Source organism: Haliotis rubra, unplaced genomic scaffold (assembly GCF_003918875.1).
Source record: "Haliotis rubra isolate DU_JTF1 unplaced genomic scaffold, ASM391887v1 Scf240, whole genome shotgun sequence".
Taxonomy (NCBI): Eukaryota; Metazoa; Mollusca; class Gastropoda; order Lepetellida; family Haliotidae; genus Haliotis; species Haliotis rubra.
Window position 1 is genome coordinate 354,595 of NW_025766448.1, and position 20,993 is coordinate 375,587.

Genomic DNA, 20,993 nt, shown 5'->3' on the forward strand with positions numbered 1-20,993 from the left:
ACTGATCAAAGTTAATGATGAATGGCATATGCTACTGGCATGACATTCATGGTCAAGTTCCAGTTGGGGCAAAAGCAAACATCAGATGGCATCAGCCAAAGCCTGCTCACATTTTGGACGTTTTTGACATTTAATGTCAAGGTCAGTTTATAGACATCTTTGAGCTGTTGGTGATATTTGATAAATACATTATCTATAGGCAGTTCATGCATAATAAAGAAGCTGTTATCAATAATGGCAAGGCAGGTACAATCCCAACATTTTTTAGTGTTGTAGATTGCCTCTGCATACATGCAGCTGGGCATGTATTAGTGTAAGATGCCAGTCAGGCCAAAGTCACTGATCACTAAGGCTTTATAATTCTTTTAACTCTATGCATTCAGTCAAGAAAATGTCAAAGATGATCAGGGACATTCTGGAGTTGTTCAGACTGCCAATCATTCGTATTCACTGGGCTCCAACACTTTTTTTCTGTTCTTTGTGAACCAGTGGTAAACAATTTATCATTAAAACAATTTATTACCTTCACCCATGCCATTTCCTTATTGCACGCACTCCATTTATACACAATATAATATAAAGATGAATTGTTAAAGTGACATTTGATAGGTCAATTCCTGATCTCCCAGTGATGAAAAGAGAAAACAAACAATAACTTTATAAATGTACAAGCATTTTATTTTTTTCATTAGCTACATACAGCTGTAATTTGCAGCAGCATAGATCTGAACATACATACACAAACATACAAATGATTATCTTTCTTCAGACCCATTAAAAAAATGTCAAAGCTGGAATGATTGCTCATCGTCCAAACTTTGAGATTTCCAGTTGAAAAGTGTTGAGATGTACTCTGGACAACAAATGAGGGACATTCACGGATTCAAACCACGGGCTAAATACAACAGGCATAGTACATTCCTCACACAGTCAGTTTATCGACTGTGTTCACACACTCACCCGATAGATACATTTATCCCACATTCGATCTCTCACTTGTAACATGCTCAACACAATTACTATAAATTAAAGTTAAAACAGTGAGGAAACACCTATTAGTTAGCTAGAGAGAACCCACATGGCAAGTGTGTGTCAGAACTGCTAACCCGGGGCACTGGGTCGTTGCAGAGTCTGAACACACTGCCAAGACCCCTTCACAACAGGGGTACGGTAGTTCGGTTAGTAGACAAGATTGCAGGGGCTATGCATCCTGTAAAACATCTGGGGGCACCATATTTCCTCAGAGGAATTTCTTTCTACACCTTGTGTGTAATAAAAAATTTGATCGAACCACAATTTTCAATCGCCATTTTGGTAAACATCTTCATCAATAGGACCAGGGTGACTCTTTACGTCAATATATTACTATAGATTGAGTCACAAACTCTACCAGTTAGATCTTGGTATTGAGCCATAACACCTTACTCCACCTTCCCACATCAAATGAAATACTTATAACCACAGAAATGTTATTTCTCCACCATGTTAAGAGATCTGGCTTTCATGCAGAGATTTTAGAACAAAGCCAGATTTAGGGGCATCTAGCCAGTGTGTACACCAATACTTTCCCAGCACATAGCTGTCTAAGGCTTTGATAAGCATCATATTTGCCCATCTCCCACATCAAGTATTTCTACTATGGGCACATCATATTAAAATCAGACGCTATCAAGAGCCTTACCACCTTTCTCTTAACCACTGCCACCTTGCACAGGACACTTTGGGCTATCAAAATGCTCAAGTAAATCTTACAGACTCGACAACACCTGAGATTCGTCTTCTTCACACATTCGGTACTTCACCCTACCTCATTAACACAATGTCCAATTCACATTCCTTGAGCCGCGAGTGCCGATTTCACGCCTGGATGGTTTACCAGCCTTTAATACCACGTCATCTTGGCACATATCACCTTCACCTCCACGGAAGCGCACATAACTTGATGAGTAAGGTTCTTCAGGCAGTCTTAATACACATAAAATCCACAACTGAACATGTCCGTGAAAAGTCACACAGAATAATATTCATCAACACAGTCTCTAAAAGTCAATGATGCAACTGCTAAACAGAAATGTTCGTCACAGTAACATTGGTTTGGTACACTACACAATAGTTTCTAGTGGTTACACATTTGTATTATGGAGTTCAAAGACTCGTCACACTGTCACTTGAAATCACATCAGAAATAATTTAATTCTTAAACTCTTCAGTAATCATAGAACATACAGTCCACAATAGGAACAGACTTCCAGGTTACTTCTTATCCTGGGAGACATCTGTAGGTTTGGTTTCAATCGTGTTTGTGGTTGTTGAAGCAGCAGAAGGATCAGTCACACCGTCAGCCTTGGCCGTGCTTTTCATTGTAGTTTTGTTTTGTGGGTTCAGGAAATTCTGAGCTAGAGCCAGAGCTTCCTGCCTCTGTTTAGCTTGCTGAGCTTTCAAGGAGGGTGACTGTGTTGTGTGTCGTGGTTGCTGCTGCTGTTGCTGTTGTTGTTGTTGCTGCTGCTGCTGTTGTTGCTGTTGTTGCACTTGGATCTGTACTCCAGGTCGCTGGATTGGGTTTGGGAACGCTGGTCTCTGCTGGGGAGGGGGAGCACTGGAGCGGACAATGTTCCCTACCATCATCTGATGTCTCACCACTGGAGCAGCTGAAATAGACATCATTACATACTAGATAATGTGTAAAGAGGCATTCAGAAATTTCTAGAAATTTGACAGTTAACCAAAAAAAACAACAAACCCCCCATAAAAAATAATAAGTCCGAAACTGACAAACCAATTATTGGACATACAATGAACACAATCAACCAGGCCTGACCGTTTTATTCATATAGTCTACAAGCACAAATGCTTATGACCAGTTCTTAACCATAATGTTATCATACTAAATATCCACGTATCTAAAGGTTGGACATCATATAGGACCACTTCCATGGTTTTGTCAGCTTCTGTAAGGCCTAATTTTGTTTGTTCAGATTCAAAAAACGTATGGATTGTGCTGTATTAATAAGAACTATTGTATTTATCTAATAACCATTACAGTACCTGGAGTCCAAACCAGTATAATGCCAACAGAAAAAGCTATGTCCTGGGGGGTTCTTTTCGGGGAGTTTGTTCAATCATTATGACATACCTTGAGTCTGCATGGGCTGTCCCAAAAATTGAGAACCAAATTTTGGTTGAAACTGTTGAACATTTTGGAACCTTTGTTGAGTTGTTCTGTTGGAGATCTGCCCACTAAAATGCTTAGCACTGGAGCTCTGAGACTGTGATGAAGAACTCAGCAAGTTGCCCGACATGCTTTGAGGGGGAGACTTCATCTGCAGGAACACAAAACGTCATTGGTCACCGTATTAACAATTTCTGAACAAATGACTGTAAAATTGCAGGATAGGTATGGTTCTAAGTAGAAGCACCTTATATAGCCTGAATGATCACCCAATCTAATTGAAGGTGTTATTTCTTCAGCAAATACAATCATTGAATGTCAGCTATCTGAAATTAATTTATGTGGAAGTTATAGTGGTGGGTAGGTTATATTAGCGACTGTGTGTTGGCACTGACTTAGTTGCCTCAGTCACTCTGACAGTGCAGGTTTGTATCCCGAATCAACCCCCAAAAGTAACTGAATCTGTGTTTAACTGAGAAAATGTAATCCCAATATAAGTTGCAGTAATTAATGGATTATTCACCAACATTAGAACATCAACGTATGACATACAAAGAAAAGTTTGAATCTGGTTTAATGCCATTTACTTGATCACACAAAATGCCCATGTCCCAATACACATCACAACCAGGGCATTAGGGAGTGTCAACTTACTGGAGTGCTCTGTGGTGACTGCTGCTGCAGTACAGGGTTGTTGTACTGTTGTGTGGACTTGCTGGGCTGTTGTGGGTTGAGACTGAGTCCCTGTCCATGGGTGTGACCCGGGGGTGTCAGTGCAAGTCCAAGACCACCCTGGCTCCCAAATGTCTGCATTGAGAACTGCTGACCAGCTGCCGCCTGCTGGAGGGCACCCTGGACAAGAAAATCAACTTATTGTAGAGGAAGCAAGAGAAAACATGTAGGTGAGTAGGGTTTGACGCTGCTTTGAACAATGTTCCAGTTAAATCATGCCATGTCAGATTGATATGGGATTAAACCTGGAAATGATGTAAGATCAAGACATCTATCAGTTTGGTTACCTGTAAAGCCGATGTAGGCTGCTGAGCAAAGAAGTTCTGCTGTAGTGAGGGTTGTGTCTGCTGGAAGAAGGACGATGTTGGTTGTACCGGCTGCACATTCTGTACTGCATTCCTGAATACAAAGCATATGGTCTATTATTACCCACGTGCTCAACGTATGGGTAGTTGCATACTAATCTCGTATGTCACACGAGTGTCGTATCGCATTGACCTGTGTCGTAACAACTTGACCTGAGATTCTACCGATTTGATTGGATAACCGATGACCTCTCAATTAGGTCACATTCTGACGTAACTATTTTTTCATTCATAACAATTCATTTATTCTACAACTTAAATGCATTGTTGGAATGTAAACATCGCGAACGTTGCAGTGTCACTGTTTAATTGTGAGTCGAACTGACACATTATATCCGTCGAAACAAATGCAATGTTTCCACCAGTGATGTTAGCCGAATGAAGCAACTGCAAACCAAGAAACAGGGTGCTACGAAGTAGTTTAATTACAGCTGTACGAGGCGATGACAACTGACATGCATCGTGACGTCGGTTACCAAGGCAGTGATGTCATTACAGTGTGACGTCATGCAAATATTGTACTACAGTACAAAACTCTTCCGCAACCTCTTTATGAAACTGGTTTCGGTTTGAAACCAAAATATTAACAAAAATACGCTATTTTGTCAATTTAATGCATGGAAGACCTGGGTAATAAATAAAATACCACGCGAGGTCTCATTACATATGAATTATACGAAACTCGTGACCTTCCTATGTTCTCTGACATTGCTTTCGCTTGGTCAGATACCATAGGAAGGATAATTCGTATGAAATGAGACCTCGTGTAGTTTTCTCTATATCTCTCACCCATCCAACATGGCATGTGCTATAAAAGTTCATGTCAAACTACTAGAGCTAATGGAGACGAGCATTACCTCACAGGCAGGATCCAGAAGCCATATGCTCAAAGCACTGTTTAGACAAGTAGGAGTGGATGAAACATGTCACACTTGTTGGCAGTCATAAAAACATACGTAGGCAAAATCCATTACACTCAGGAATCGGAACAATCACCACAAGTGCAAAATTGTTTCAAATAACTTCTTACCAACAAAAGGTCACATCTTCTAAACTGTTTCATCGTAACCGTTATATGAAAGCAAACATATAATACACCTATTCAGTTGACCTCAACATATAAAATGCCAATCAACCAATGACAGGACCATTATTTACAGATTTTTCTTTTACCTTGGCTGCATCAGCTGTGAGCTGAGAATCTGCGAGTTGTTCTGAGGAGTCTGTGTGCTCCCCAGCAGGGGACTTGTACCAAACAGCTGACTAGGGTCATATTGTATGAACATCTGAGATGGCTGGAGAGAATTGTTGTTTAGATTCTGACTGAACTGCAGGGAACTGGGGCCCATGCTTGGCATACTCTTCTGGAGCTGACCTGAAAGGACAAAAATGTGTGAAAAGACTGCTGCTTCCATTCAAGTGAGTGAGTGAGTTAATATTTAACATTACATCAGCAATATTTCAGCCATATCGTGATGGCTTCCATTCAAGAAACAGAGATCTTTCACAATTAGTGAAAAGAGCTGCCTCAAATATCATTTTCACTGCAATACTGGCATCAAACTTAATATTTTCTGAATCAGAATTACGAGTACCAATGACATAAAATCACTATACTGGGTCAGCTCAAAACCTGAAACTGTCTTTGCATCACATGACCTGTACTGAAACTGTACACTACAGTCAGCATTATTTAAGTGTATTATTATGGTTGTCTCAAGAAGCTCAATTTATTTAAGTGGAGAAATATGGATCTTTTGTGAGACAAAATCCAATGGCTGCCTCTGCAAGTATGTTTGTCATTCATCACATCAATGAACAATGTTTGTGAAAGTAAACAAAAGTCCAAACAAACAGCGTATGAGGAGGTTCAACCTACTGTATGCATTCTGTGTTGGTGGTTTGATTGTTGTGGACATGAGAGAGGAGGTAGCTGAAGACACCATGATGGTGTTCTGTTGTGCCGTCTGTCCATACGGCTGGTTACGAGCAAATGCTGACAGCTGGGATGGGAACAGGTCTGGTTGTGTAGGAGTTGTGGGCAGAAAGAGACTAGGTTGTGTCAGAGTAGCCTGCCCGATCTGCGCCTGAGGTTGTGACAAACTGAACCCGTAGTTGGGCTGCGAGAACTGCAACATGTACAATAAGAAAAGATTATTTCAAAGACAAATAATTTACAACAGAGGCAGTGTATTAACTAAAAGGGGTTCTTGGGTCATTGAAACTACGTCAACAGTGCTTTAAATATATCTTTAGGTTTCCCCCTTTCACTACAGTAAAGCTGAATTTTAAATTTACATGAAGATTTTTTTTAATCAAGTTATTTCATTTTGATCTGGATACAGCATTTCATACAGGTCGGCATATTTGTTGTATTATATATCAAGTCAAATCACAGTCATTATCTATGTAAATAGATTGTGGCAAGACGACCAACATGAAGATTTACCAAGGAGATTTTGAAGAAGAATTCTATGTACAAACTGTTTATCACTTTGACGCCATTATCACCAGCAACATGACTTGACTCACCCGAGAGGGCTCCTGTGTCAGCAGTTGTGACCCCAGCTGTATGGGCTGGAAAGGATGCTGACTGGGCAGGACGACAGGAGGACTTGGAACAGCAGACATGTTCTGGAGCACATTGGATGTGGGCTGGCCCATTGAGTTTCCACTGCCACCAGCACTGTGAGGCTGAAACTGTTGAGGCTTTACCTGCAAGATGGGCAGACCAGGTTGTGCCTACAGACTAGTTAATTGAATGGACGAACAGCTAGCATGACATCAATGGAAGACAATTTAACTTAATTTATATGGCTGAAATAAAACTAACTAATCCACCTGAATGTCTGCAATACAATTCAACAAAAACTTAATGGTCATGCATGGGAAGAGTTCAGCATCAAAGGCTTTAAGATTTCACAGATTTGTAAAAACTGAAAGATTCTACACAGAATCATGTGAAGATTTGGTTCCAATAAGCAAACAAAACACACATAAATATCTGTAATCTGAATACATTAAGGCCTTAAATTTCCAATGCTGTAAACAGCGATTGATTCATGTTTAACAATTCATGCAACAATTTAGTTTCCTTGCACAACAAGCAAAGGTCACTATGATTCCATACCAAATCAGAATACTGAAATTTATTGTTGAACAAATTCTTTTATAGACCTCCTGCCCCTGTTTCCCAGTCCCCTTAACAAATGATCTGTAAATCAAGACTTACATTAGACCAAACTTTTTAGGGTGAGACAATAAAACAGCATACTTACTTTGCAGACATTAGTGGGCTCAGCCATGGGCATCTTCTCATGATGTTTGAGGTCAGACACCTCTGGTACAAACACCTGTATGTCCTGTGGTCGAGGCGAAAGTGTGCTAGGACCAGGCGACAGGCTGCTTGTGTTTTCATTACGGTTGACAGTTTCCAGGACAACTGATGTAGCCGACACAATGGTTTCCACCTCAGATGTGAATGTAGGAAACGTGTTAGCGCCAGCCACACTGTCACTGTTTGTTGACAGAGCATTAGCCAGAGAACATCCACTTGAGATTCTGAAAAGCAAAAAGTCAAGTATCAAGAAAATGTCAAGAAAGAGTGAGACCATATCATAAAAAGCAATCGGAAATTACGAACAGAAGATGAACATAGGATATCAAAACTGGTGCAAACAGAGTATTTCAAGAATGATAAGGTCATATTAGTATATTAATATCAGTTTGGTTTTCAAAATTCTGTACTCTACTGTGTAAAGAGTAAATGTATAGAGCCCCATGTCAACCATTTAATAGCTATATCAAGGCAGAATGGAAATATTCAAAAGTGGGATAAACAAAGCAGTGGTTGATTGCTTTAGCATTGATTCATGCTGTCAAGGAACATTTAAACCTATGACCACTGGATCATCTGGAAGTCAGCTCGTACAACAAAGGATACTGAAACCAATTCAACCCAGGAATTCCAAAAGGGACATAACTTAATGACGGTACAGCATTCCATATAAAATCAGATATTATCAGTTACAAACTGAAAAAACGTCAACTATGAGTCACCAACAGACAGTACGGCAAGAGTCAAAAGTTAGTCACATTAAGTGACACAGTATTGCTTTTGTTTCCATGGAATAGGCACATCAAACAAAATGTCACGGTGACACTGTCTATATTAGACAATTTTTAAAGGTACAGGGAAATTTCTCTTACATAGTACTGTAATCTCTCTGGTAGATTGAGAACATGTACAAGAATGATGTGACAGTGACGTTCATCAGGCAATGAATGACACTTACCTGGCAGTTTTCATACAGGTGAAGATTCCATCTGCTACCATCAATATTTGCTTATTACACTCTCATCAGCCTACACATTATAAAACACTGCCAGACTTCAGTTTTTCTCCCCAATTACCTTCATATGATCACATTTCTGTCATCATTCACTGTTTATGAATACCAAAAACAAGTTAAGCAATTTGAAGAAATGCTTCCAACCTCACAAGAGGTTGGGGAAGGAAAGCTCCATTTACCTTATCTTGGCCAGGGCACAATAAATATTTCGCAAAGAGTCAACTTACGGTTGCTGGTCAAAGGGACCAGGTGCCATTTCCCACACACTCTTCACTGAAGCTATCTTTAGGTTAAGGTCCTGGGTAGCATGGGCAGTGGGGGAGTTGATACCAAGTCCATTTGCTGAAGTCACATCACTGGATATTGTCACAGACTTTGGAGGTTCTGCAATCTCAGTCTTCTCTGGTTGTTGGGGTTCAGCCTGGTAGCTCGTGAGAGCTTCATCAAACTCAAACTCGAGTTTCAGCTCAGTATCATCACTCTGAAAATTGAAAACATGAGCAACACTGAATTTCAACAGTACCCAAATTATTTTCAAACAATGTAAAGGCCTCTGAAGTTTTATGCACACATATGCTTTACATATTATATAAATAATCAACAGATAATAAATATATTGTTAAAATTTGGCAAAAGTCAGTGTAACCAACCAAGGTTAATCATGGTACACATAAAACAACTGACTGTCAAGGTGAAGGTCATCTAAACTCAATATCTTGTTTGGCCCCCATGGGAGTCCAGAAATACCTGGCATTGCTGTTAAATTGCCCCTTGTGTGTACCAAGTCTGTTCTACCGGTATGGAAGATGGTGGCCATTATCATTACATCTTTTGTTCACATAAAATGACAGTCATAAATATTACATGCATTCTCAGCGATCTTGTCTGCCTGATGATTTGATTGAAATGTCTATTACATCGACAATCAAACTAATCATGGTTCTCTAAGGACATACTAACCTTGAAAAAGCGGTCTTTGATACTGGGCGGCATCTGAATGGGGTCTGGTTTCTTATCCTTGACCAAGTCAGGTTTTTTCACAGCCTTACTGCTCTCTTTGTGTAGGGCCTCTTTCACACTCATCTTCTCACTGCGGCTGGGCTGCAAGAAGCAAAGCATTTGTTGAGTCTACCTCCATGAAGCGGCTCACACAGCCATCAATGAGGAAAATGGGATTTTATGCCACTTTTTGGTAATACTCAAAAATAATACTCAACAGTTACTTTCACCAGACCTGGGCTTCACACAGTGAGATGGCAAACATACGCCAGTCAACGCAAGGCTACCTCACTGTAGACTTCACACACTGTACCCATGTAGTGTTTGTACATGCACCTTTATCATGGCAAGGCAACACTTCCTAAGTAACGATATAATTACAGAAACAGTATTCTGGTTGCACATATTTACCACTTTCTTGAAACCCATGTGAGTGAATATGGTTTTATGCCGCTTTAAGCAATATTTCAGCAATAGCATGGCGGGAGACACCAGAAATGGGCTTCACACATTGTACCCATGTACGAGCAAACACTTTAACCACTAGGCTACCCCACCGCCCCATTAAAATCCATGAGCAGGCAAATATTTCAGAACATTTTCACTCTATAATTTCATAAAATCCTAAGGACAATTTGGATGGGTGTGTCCAAGAAAATCCTTAAAAATATATTACAAACTCTGTGCTGACAAACACTGCATTTCTAGGATTCAAACCCAGATTAGCAGACCCTAGAAGGATAACAGGCCACAGCAAATTATGCTTTTGAAAACTGTGCCATAAGTGTTCGGTTCATTCCACAGGAGGACAATAACATAGTTAAATATCCAACCATGTATTAAGATGTGCAAATACAACTAGCTGAAAATCAACAACTGATCATTGTCCAACTAACATAACCAAGAGTATGGACTGGTTAGAAATACCTTAGGTTGCCTCTGAGGCTGTGGTTTGGGTGCATCAAAGTTTGGTGTGTCTTCCAGCTCCTTGTTTATTCTCTCTTCCAGCATTTTATCCTGAAAAATGGGACACGTGTAACAAGATTCATAAACATTTTTTCTCAGGTATAAATTTGCCAAACAGTACTGCACTCTCAACTTAAAATGGGTTATCTAATTTCAGTTGCAAAAAAATGATCAAAATCAAAACTAAGTAAGACACTGATGTAAAAGAAGCAATGAAACAGAGAGAAAACAAATTTAGACAAATGACAAAATCATCTAGAATTGGCCAAAGGTAAGCCAAATCATGCTTACTTATCAACAAATAATACATTAAGGAATGTGCAAGCTATCTATAATTAGAATTAGTCTAACAATAACTAAATCAGTCCTACTACAACCATGCTTACAGTCTATACACATATTACAGGGTCTTCATTTCTCCGAACCTGGTGTCCAAAGACAACTGGAATCTTCGGTGATGAGAACATTTCTGTTGCATGCAGGGTACAAGTAAAAACTCAAGCTGAACCACAACAAACTACAACCAAAGACGAGGAGGCTGGACGACAACTCTGAGGCAAGCCGAGCTCGTTCTCTTTCAATGTTGCTTCTATACCTTAGACTCATCCTTATGCTTGTTTTCTGCGCTTGGGGAGCTCCGGGTAGATGAGGCGGTAGAATTAGGCTGGTCACTTACATCTATCCCACTGTCGTGCTGGTCGCCCTTGTCCATCTTGTTATCCACCGCTACGGGGGACTGCGATGGCCCCAGAGTCATGGAGAAGTTGATAGGCTTAGTCCACGCACTCACAGTAGGGATAGGGGCCGGCGTCATCGACAATGGTGGCACCTGGGACTGCATACTCAGCTTCTGGGAAGACATGGCAACAGTCATCTGCTGGGATGGCTGTTGTTGTTGCTGCTGCTGTTGCTGCTGCTGCTGTTGTTGTTGTTGCTGGTTTGACTTGGGTGCAGAGTCTGAGAGAGAAGAAATGAATGTGAAATGACCATATTTTCACTTGAATATTACATTTTCCAGTAAATCAAATTTATATATCGTCCTTATGCAAAGGAGTTTACTGAATATAAACACCCATATTCAATCTTTCCTGAAGTAGGCTACACTAAAATATATCTCCATAATTTATGCCTAGTTCGGCAAAGGATGGAAGGTGGATGTTTATATTCAGCTAAGTCCCATGCATGAGGACGATGTATACCGTATATGACTGTCTATAAGCCGAATTTTGAGGACCAAAAAAAGCAGTCTGTAGAAGGGGGTCGTCTTATCCATGGGTTACGCTTTTGTCAAACTTTTTTCCAGGGGTAAGAAAACAACATCGTATCACTTCGCGTGAACAAACAACAGAAGACGACTTTGTCAGTAGACACGTCAAATTTGCAATTAAACATCACTAGACCAGATTATTTACCTTTTAAGTTCTAAGTTGTTTTTGCTGGGCATTGTATTATTTGCAGGGATTAAGATTACCGTGTGTATCTGAGCCGGAAATAGCAATCGGCTGTGCACATGTTTCCCGGCGATCAAGTTCAAACATGCACAATAATATAACAGGACGAATTCTGACGCAGTCGTCAGTACAATATAATACAGAATACTATTATTTAACCCAAAGAAATATATCCTAGCATTGTGTAATTTTAATTAAGGTTTTTGCTCTATAAATTAATTAAGATTAAGATTACCGTGTGTATTTGTGCCGGAAATAGCAATCAGCAGCGAACAAGTTCAAACATGCACAATAATATAACGGGACGAATTCTGACGACCAGTCGTCAGTAAAATATAATACAGAGTACTATTATTTAACCCAAAGAAATATAACCTAGCATTGTGTAATTTTAATTGCAGTTTTTATGTAAAATATATATAATCAACACTAAGGTTATACGGACCCTCATGAACGTGTTAAGTTGTACGCACATGGAATGGGGTAAACTACGGAAGCCATTTAAATTCACACATTTTTACCGATGTTACTGTAAACTAGCAGTCAATGGAAAACGAGGCGGTAATCAGTTCGTGATTGTTGAATGGGGTAAAATAAGCAAGCCAGTTTGTTGCTACAATACATATGATATTTAAAGAAACAAAATATATTATGCATTTTCTGTCAACTACACTTTGTTTCGGTCCGTGAGTAGATGCAATATATATGACAGTGAATTCTTTAAATAATGTGGACCAAAGTTATAATTATTGGTAACTACCAGTTGTCTGTGTTTGCCGCAATTAGGATCCCATCGCGGGGGATCGACTTATGCACGAAACATACCATTTGACACTGATTTTAAGGGTCAAGTTTGGGGGTCGTCTTATCCATGGGGTCGTCTTATAGACGGTCATATACGGAAATTTTGTTTTGCAACCTGAGCGCATCACATTTGTCATCAAAACCCTGTGATCATGATATAACTGGGGCGGTGGAGTAGCCAAGTGATTAAAGTGTCTGCTTGTCATGCTGAAGACCCGGGTTCGATTCCCCATATGGGGACAATGCGTGAAGCCCATTTCTCCTATCCCCCACTGTGATATTGCTGGAATACTGCTAAAAGCCATACTCACTCACCATGATATAACTAACAATGCGATAAAAATGAAGTCCATTTTTACAGTACTGAAGTTTCCTACTGTGTACACTTACTATTGGAGTCTCCATTTGAGAGGTGGGCTGGAGCAGGGATGTTGTTAGCAAGGTCATTGTTCCACTGTTCAATCTTGGGCATCACATCCAGGTTGGCCTCTTTCTCCTTCTCTCTCTGCTCTTTTTGTTTGGCAAAGCGTGGTGGCAAGCGACTCATTTTGCTGAATCTGGCACGCTCAATCTTTGGTGTGAGGCCTTTGGGTTTCGCAATTACCTGTGAAAATACATCATTCAAAGTTGACATGGAAAAAAAGGAACCAATTCCAACAACATCCTAAAAACAAGTGATGATCTGGGATATTACAAGCAACACCTCAACACCTTTTTGTGTAAACATTGCAGCTAGGACATCCTACCTGTTTGTAAATTATCACTCTAAGCCAAGCAGAGTTACAATTAACTGCATTTGAATAAAACATGTTTAACAACCAACAAGCAGACTCAGATGTTATAAAACTTAAATCACAGTTTTCATTGGATTGACAGATTACAAACACTCATCACTGCATGCTGTTGGTGTGATACAGACATCAATTTGACATACGTCAACACAAAAACACCCCACTTATCCATCACTAGTGACAGATGAAATATCTGAGTACAAGTGATCTCTTCTGTTGTTGGTTGTTATTCAACACCGCACTCAGCAATATTCCAGCCATATGGCAGCTGTCTGTAAATAATCCAGTGATCAACAGCAAGAGCAATTGGGATACGATGAAGTGTCAAGCAGTCAGAGAGCTTGACCACCCCATCCCTTTAGTCGCCTCTTACAAGCATTAGTTTGCTGAAGACCAGTTCAAATCCGGATCTTCCTGGGACTCTTGTGTATCTACTGTTGTCACAGTTCGTGGCATACATGACTTCCATCATCAATGTGACAATCATATCACACTGGTAATGAATGCACTGACTGGTTTGAAGCCATTTGGTTAAGTTAGCACCACAACTCAGAGGGGAACAGTTATTTGCCATGTTGCAGCCACATCATGACGGACTGTAATAATCCAGTCCAGGCAACCAATGGTTAACGTTGTACAAGCAACTATACAAGTCATCAAGGTCAATGATAGTCAACATTGTAACCATAAAGGCCTGTTTACTCCTCTAGAAAGACAAGGGAAGATGCAAAACACTTGCAATAATTTGACATATATTGTACCTTTGATGCAGGGTCTCGTTTTTTGTGAGTCTCCGACATTTTCTTCATCTCCGCTTCCTGCATCTTCTGTTTGATTTTGATGGCCTTTTTTGATGTGACCTCCTGAAAGCCTTCATTGTTCTCAAATAGAAAGTTGGGGTCATCGATTGTCACTTCAGGCTGATCATCAATAACCACCACACCTGCAACCGGCAAGCAATGGGTAAATATACCAGATTCCACATGGCATTATTAATAAGAAACGTGTTGGGGGCTCTACACATCTTTGACTTGCTCAGTAGCTTTACAATATAATCAGCCAATATAAATAGTCATTGGATTGACAGATATAAGAATCATCCTTGCAAGTCACGTATGTTGCATCCCTCCCAGCACACTATATATAGCCAATAAAGTAAAAAGTAACAAGTACTTAATATCAATTACCTAATTTGGAGATGCCAACACTAAGATCACAGAAATTCCTTTCAGGCTACAGTACAATGTTTCCACTCATTGAAAAATCTTCGGTCAGTGAAAACCACGCATTTTGTTGAGTGCTAGTGTGATTTTTCCGTCGCACATCGCGGCGCTGATGACTGGAAACGTTAATACCAACATTTGGCTCAGAAATACTAATGTTAAATTTGAAACATAAGAAAGTGACAGATAAAGATAGTCTGCCTGACAATTCACCATGTTTCCACTTGTTGCAAGAGCAATGACTTCTTAAGACAAGTTTACGCAAAGGACGCAACCCTTTACATCCCACTGGCTTTGTTTACCTCCGGTTTGCATGCAATAAAGTTAATTGATTTTCAACAACTTCTGAGCTTTGAAATGGAAATTTGATACTAATTAAAATGTTGAAATTTATTGTGTATGGTACTTATGCTATTTCATAACTTACTGTATTTTATTTAAAATTTGTTATATTTTTTGCTGCTATCGTAGTCACATATTTTGTGTTGTTTTTTCGTAACGAATACGATAAAATCTTTATCATATGGGTTGGCATCTCTACCTAATTGTTTCCATATATGGTTCACATAAATGTCACCATAAACCTTGATAAAACTACTTTCTTGATAAAATTACTTTACTGTTTGAGCTTGGAAAGTTCTTTGTGGAAAGTGGGGATACTTTTGCCAACATGAAGAAAACATTTATCGTCTTTTCATACTTTAAAGGGATGCATAGTTTAACCAGTTAGCTGTAGGTTAGACCACAACAAAATGCTGAATACCTATTCTTGGAGAATGCTTTTCAAGACTTTGATACATAAATCACAAGCATTCATTAGTTTCCATTATCAAAACTGACAGACGCTAGGTTTCTTTTTTAATTACTTGTTACATATCAAAATGCAATCTTCAAACATCTATCATGTTCAACTAAACACTCATCTACAAGCATGCTCAGGTGAAAAAGAAATCAAATCACAGTTTTCATTGGATTGACAGATTACGAATGTTCATCACTGCATGCCGATGGTGTGATAATTGAAGATATTTATGTCATTTGCCATACCTTGAATCATTTTAAGGATTAATGTGGGGTCATTCTTTCGTTGTGTGTTATTAACATTCCACTTTAACTTCACTAAAAATGAAAAGACCAGATTAGGAAACTAAGAATTCAGATAATCTATGTAAATATCGAGAAAGTATAAACTCAATGTTATGTCCCTGTAAAGTTTTTTAGAACCGTAATCCTTATATTACAAGTATGTAAATGAATGCTTCTTAACGATTCAATCAACAGTATTCCATGTCGCAATCGCCATAACTACTGTAAACACTCCATGGTCAACTCCAAAAGGCATGGCCTGTATGAGAGCAATATTTCCTGATCCCAATATGGGCCTCTTAACCAGCTGATCAATATTAATTCAACTAAATGCATGTCTGCATTACCCCTAAGACAATAGTTAATGAAATGTAACTTCCACAGCACCACAGATACTTACTTGCATAGTTGTTTATGTCAATATTAGCCAAGGCGTCTTTCTTCTCCTTCTCATTCTTCAAAGGTTTTGAAACGTCTGACAGGTCCGACTTCCTCCCCATGTTCTTATTTCTGCAACAAAACAAACAATTAAAATTAAAATGTTTGTTCCTAATGAGATTACGAATTTTCAGGCCTAGTCAATACAGTTCATGTGTCTTTTTATTCTTATTCTATCATAAGAACGTTCAGAGCCTAAAATAGGGTTGTAATCATGTACATGTATATCAGAATCTCAGGGTTAGAAATATAGAAATTTATTTATATATTTTTTTCAAATTCTTTTTATTCATTACAGTTAATTTTTAACTTTACTACTATAAAAAAAAGTGATCTGCTTTAGGGCTCCTTTAACTCTTTCAACACCAGTCAACCAGAGGCATTTACTGCCATGACACCGAGTTCCCAGAGACTCTGAGGTCATAGATGAAGCCTATGTTTATGAAGGAAATTATAAGCTTGCAAAACGTTATTGCTACTACATCCAATACACCATTTAAAAGATCTAATCCTCATGTTGATAAATATGAAGTTTATTTTTATAATATTATTCAAATAATACAACTTCAACTTAAATAAAATTATTTTGAATGAAAATGCAAGCTTACATTTATAACGTCCAGATAAACCACGAAAGAAGCAAAAACTAAGGCGATTTTTTTCCATTTGTGACATGTCATAACATGCCCGTGCCTTTTTCTTTTATATTTTCACTTTTACGTAATCAGAAAATTATTATAAAAAGATTTCTTAAATAATATGTATGGTCGCCTATTTCCCGATATCTGTGGCTTTCCGCTCGGTAACATGACACTACAACGGAAAATACCTCCGTTTTGAAGCAGTATGAATAACATGGGAGGCGAATCGTTTGATGCCGGGTATCGTTCGAAAAGCTCTGAACATCAACAACATCACTGAACCCTTGCCGAGAGTATTTTCACAGTTGTAAGAAGCGATTTTATTGGATAAAAATTGGTTTCTAATGGCGCTTTTCGCTACAGTCTGCTATAAGGGTCGTGATTGGTCAAAATCAGACACGTGGCCTAAGGCAGCCAATCATATTACGGCAATGGATACCACCCTCGTAAACGAAATTTTTAGATTTAGACGAAAGTTTTGGGTAAAATAATGCTATTCTGAACATATTAAGCAATAAATCGCTACATATACGTAAATTATGGGACTTATTGGGACGTATCGTGCTAGGTTATGACCTGTGACAAAAATGCTTCATGCATATATTTTCGCATTAAACATCGTGGTCCGAAGCGTGAAGATTGAGGCGCGAGAGCGAGATGTCACTTGTCAGTGATTTGACTTGCATTACATGATCGCACAAAAGATGGAAAAAGTAATTTTATATATACGTTTGACAACTTTTATGAATGCTGTTGTTGATTTTATTCATTAGTTTATTCTATTTATTTAATCATTTCCTCGAAACATCGTTACTTTGCTCTTTGACAATGTTATTGTGGACCCGGCTCGAAGCATGTGTCCGAGAATCGTTGTTTTCAATTACATTCGAAAAATAGTTTATAATTTTAATTCTGCCGATAATATATGATCAATTGAAATTTAATAAGTGTTTCCAGACATTGTGAAATGTGATGGATTTAATATATGAATCATAAGTCAGGTAAGTTCCTAAAATTATGTCTCATTTTGACGTGACTACTGCCTGGCCGCTTAAGCGGCCTCCGGTGTCTGGGGACTCATAACGTTGTGGCCGCTTAAGCGGCCTGCGGTGTTGAAAGGGTTAAGGTGAATGTGATAGTGATAGTGAAACATCATATATCCTTTAAAATTTCTGACTTTCAAAATTAAACTTCAATACATGAAAACTGAAGCTCAGCCAAATACTTTCAATCTATGTGCATGACATGGGACCAAGGGGCCATAAACAGCTGTCCAGTGTTTCCAATTAAGTTCTCGTCATAAACCTTATGAACCGTAAAGATTTAAGATATCATGAAAACTGCAGCTCAGCCAAATGGTAGATTACAAATAAGCCAAAATATAAGAGCTCACACAGATAGTGGCTCAAATTGTCAACACCAGCTACTTATTGTTTAATGCTATCGTGCATATGGAGGCACCAGTCTGTTAAGCATTATGGGAGCACCTTTAGAATACAGCACCACAACTTCTCGAGAGGACGATCTCTGCCGTAGGTCACGTCATTAAGACAAGCAACCAGTTTGTCAGAACCCATCGGACGCGACCCCGCGACCTTCAGACCGTAATACAAATAAATATGAGCGTATTAGTGAAAAAAGAAAAATATTTCAAACCGGTGCTTGCAAAAAAATTGTGCATCCACCGGTATAGAACTACTGGAAACTCAACATCGTTGGGCTTATGCAATGGCATAGCTAGTCGAGATGAAACACCAGTGAGCAGAGCTTATACGCACTCGCTGAGCTAGACAACCGTGTTGCCATGCAGGCGTCATTGGGCATTGTTTCGAGAACGTGCTTTCGAACAAAATCACATTACATTACGTAAAAGGGTATTATGACGTATTTTTAAAGTTTGTGGTGCTTTATTCTAAAGGTAGGCCGAATTATGTGCATAATAACTTGTCAGCGTTTACCTTGATACAGATAGAAGACAGTTTTTAAGGGAGGGTAAGGTAAGTAAGCTGAAGACAGGTAAGCTAAGTTCAGTGAAACATCATGACTTCTTGGGAACGGGTTTCCACTTGTAATTGAGCTAAACTTGAGTTTTGTGTATATATATCTCCAGCAGCTTGACACCCCTAAGCTATGGATAAACAAGTGTGAAAACAAATTGCCATTAACATCATGAACTATTGGGAACATTCTATTCTTCACAAAAGAGTATCATGTTTTACAAGCCATCAGTATTATGGGTGATAGATGGAGAGTTATCACTGCACATAGCTCAATCAATTACTGCATCATCTGGCTGTCTAAATCTTTCACAGGTTCTATCCCTAACCCATTCAACACCGTAGGCCAGAAAACCGGCCAAGACGTCACGAGTCCCCAGACAGGCAGTAGTCACATCCAAATGATTTTTAATTTTAGGAACCTAACATACATATGAGTCTTTTATCAAATCTATTACTTTTCACGTCTGAAAAAGCTTATTAAATTTCAAATGATCATATATTATCGACAGGATTAGAATTATAAACTATTTTTCGCAATGTTATTGAAAAAAAATAAAATTCTTAGACACATGCTTCCGCAAGGGTCCACAGCAAAGTTGTCAAAGAGCAAAGTAACGATGTTTCGAGAAAATAATTAACAAACTGAATAAACTGAAAAATAACATCCACAACAGTACTCATAAAAGTTGTCAAACGTACATTATAACTTACTATTTCAATCTTTTTGAGCGTTCGTGTATTGTAATGCAAGTGACATCTCGGCTTTCGTCGCTTCGAACTTCACGCTCGGACACATGTTTAATGCTAAAATGTATGCATGAAGCATTTTTGTCACAGGTCATAACCTAGCACGATACGTCCACTAAGTTCCATAATATACGTATAGGTGGTGATTTATTGCATAACACGTTCAGAATAGCGTGATTTTAACCCAAAACTTTCGTCTGAATCCTTAGTTTTCGTTTACGAGGACAGTATCCATTGCTGTAATATGATTGGCTGCCTTAGGTCACATGTACGATTTTGACCAATCACGGTCTTATATCAGACTGTGGCGAAAAAGCATTATTAGAAACCAATCTTTATCCAATAAAATCGCTTCTTACAACTGTGAAAATACTCTTGGCAAGGGTACAATGATACTGTTGATGTTCAGAGCTTTCGAACGATACCGCCATCAAATGAATCGCCTCACATGTTAATCATACGAAGCTTCGAAACCCAAGGTATTTCACGCTGTTGTATCACGTTACCGAGCGGAAAGTCACTGATATCGGGAAATAGACGACAATACATATGATTTGAGAAATCTTTTTAAAAGTAAATTTCTGATTACAAAAAAATGAAAATATAGAAGAAAAACGTAAGGGGATATTATGACATGTTACAAATGGAAAACAATTTGCTCCCTTTGTGGTTTATCTGGACATTAAAAATGTTTAGCTTGCATTTTCATTAAAAATTAAATTACTTACGTTGTAGTTGGATTATTTGAATAACATGATCAAAAATAAATTTCATATTTATGAACAGTAGGATTAGACTTTTCAAATGGTGTATGATATGTAGTAGCAATAATGTTTCACAAGCTGATATTTTCCTTGATCAACATAGGCTCCATCTATGACCTCAGAGTCTCTGGGAACTCGGTGTCATGGCAGTAAAAGCCTCTGGTTGACTGGTGTTGAAAGAGTTAATTACAGAGAAATACCAGTGATAGACATAACAATATCAATTACTTTTTCATTTTAACAGATAGCATCTTCAGTCTGGGATAACAGAATTCTGTCTCTGAATCTGAATACCAACAGAGGTAGTGCATTGCAGCTTATGAATACTTTTAATCCATGTGGACGACATAAAACCAAGAGAGGCCATAAACAGCTGTCTAAACATTGTTTTAATTTTTGTTTTAAGTCATAAATCTCAAGATAAATCTTCAAGATTTAAAGGATTGCGAAAACTGCAGCTACGTT

At 38.7% G+C, this 20,993-nt stretch overlaps 1 protein-coding gene and 1 non-coding gene across 2 annotated transcripts in view; both read right to left on the reverse strand.

The window, feature by feature from the left end:
• Positions 1-656: 656 nt before the first annotated feature.
• The window catches only part of LOC124278693 (protein PRRC2C-like), a 39,680-nt gene continuing 19,343 nt past the window's right edge, over positions 657-20,993 (reverse strand). Inside the window, 15 exon segments of the mRNA XM_046714465.1 lie at positions 657-2,648; positions 3,134-3,320; positions 3,824-4,021; positions 4,189-4,300; positions 5,440-5,641; positions 6,146-6,395; positions 6,799-7,008; positions 7,545-7,827; positions 8,846-9,099; positions 9,579-9,719; positions 10,545-10,634; positions 11,179-11,540; positions 13,229-13,442; positions 14,391-14,572; positions 16,339-16,448. Of these exon segments, the coding sequence (XP_046570421.1) occupies positions 2,254-2,648; positions 3,134-3,320; positions 3,824-4,021; positions 4,189-4,300; positions 5,440-5,641; positions 6,146-6,395; positions 6,799-7,008; positions 7,545-7,827; positions 8,846-9,099; positions 9,579-9,719; positions 10,545-10,634; positions 11,179-11,540; positions 13,229-13,442; positions 14,391-14,572; positions 16,339-16,448 (3,190 nt within the window). The 3' untranslated portion in view covers positions 657-2,253.
• On the reverse strand, positions 19,238-19,311 carry LOC124278728. The gene has a single exon (XR_006899164.1). It is a non-coding gene; the product is annotated as a small nucleolar RNA SNORD83 (small nucleolar RNA).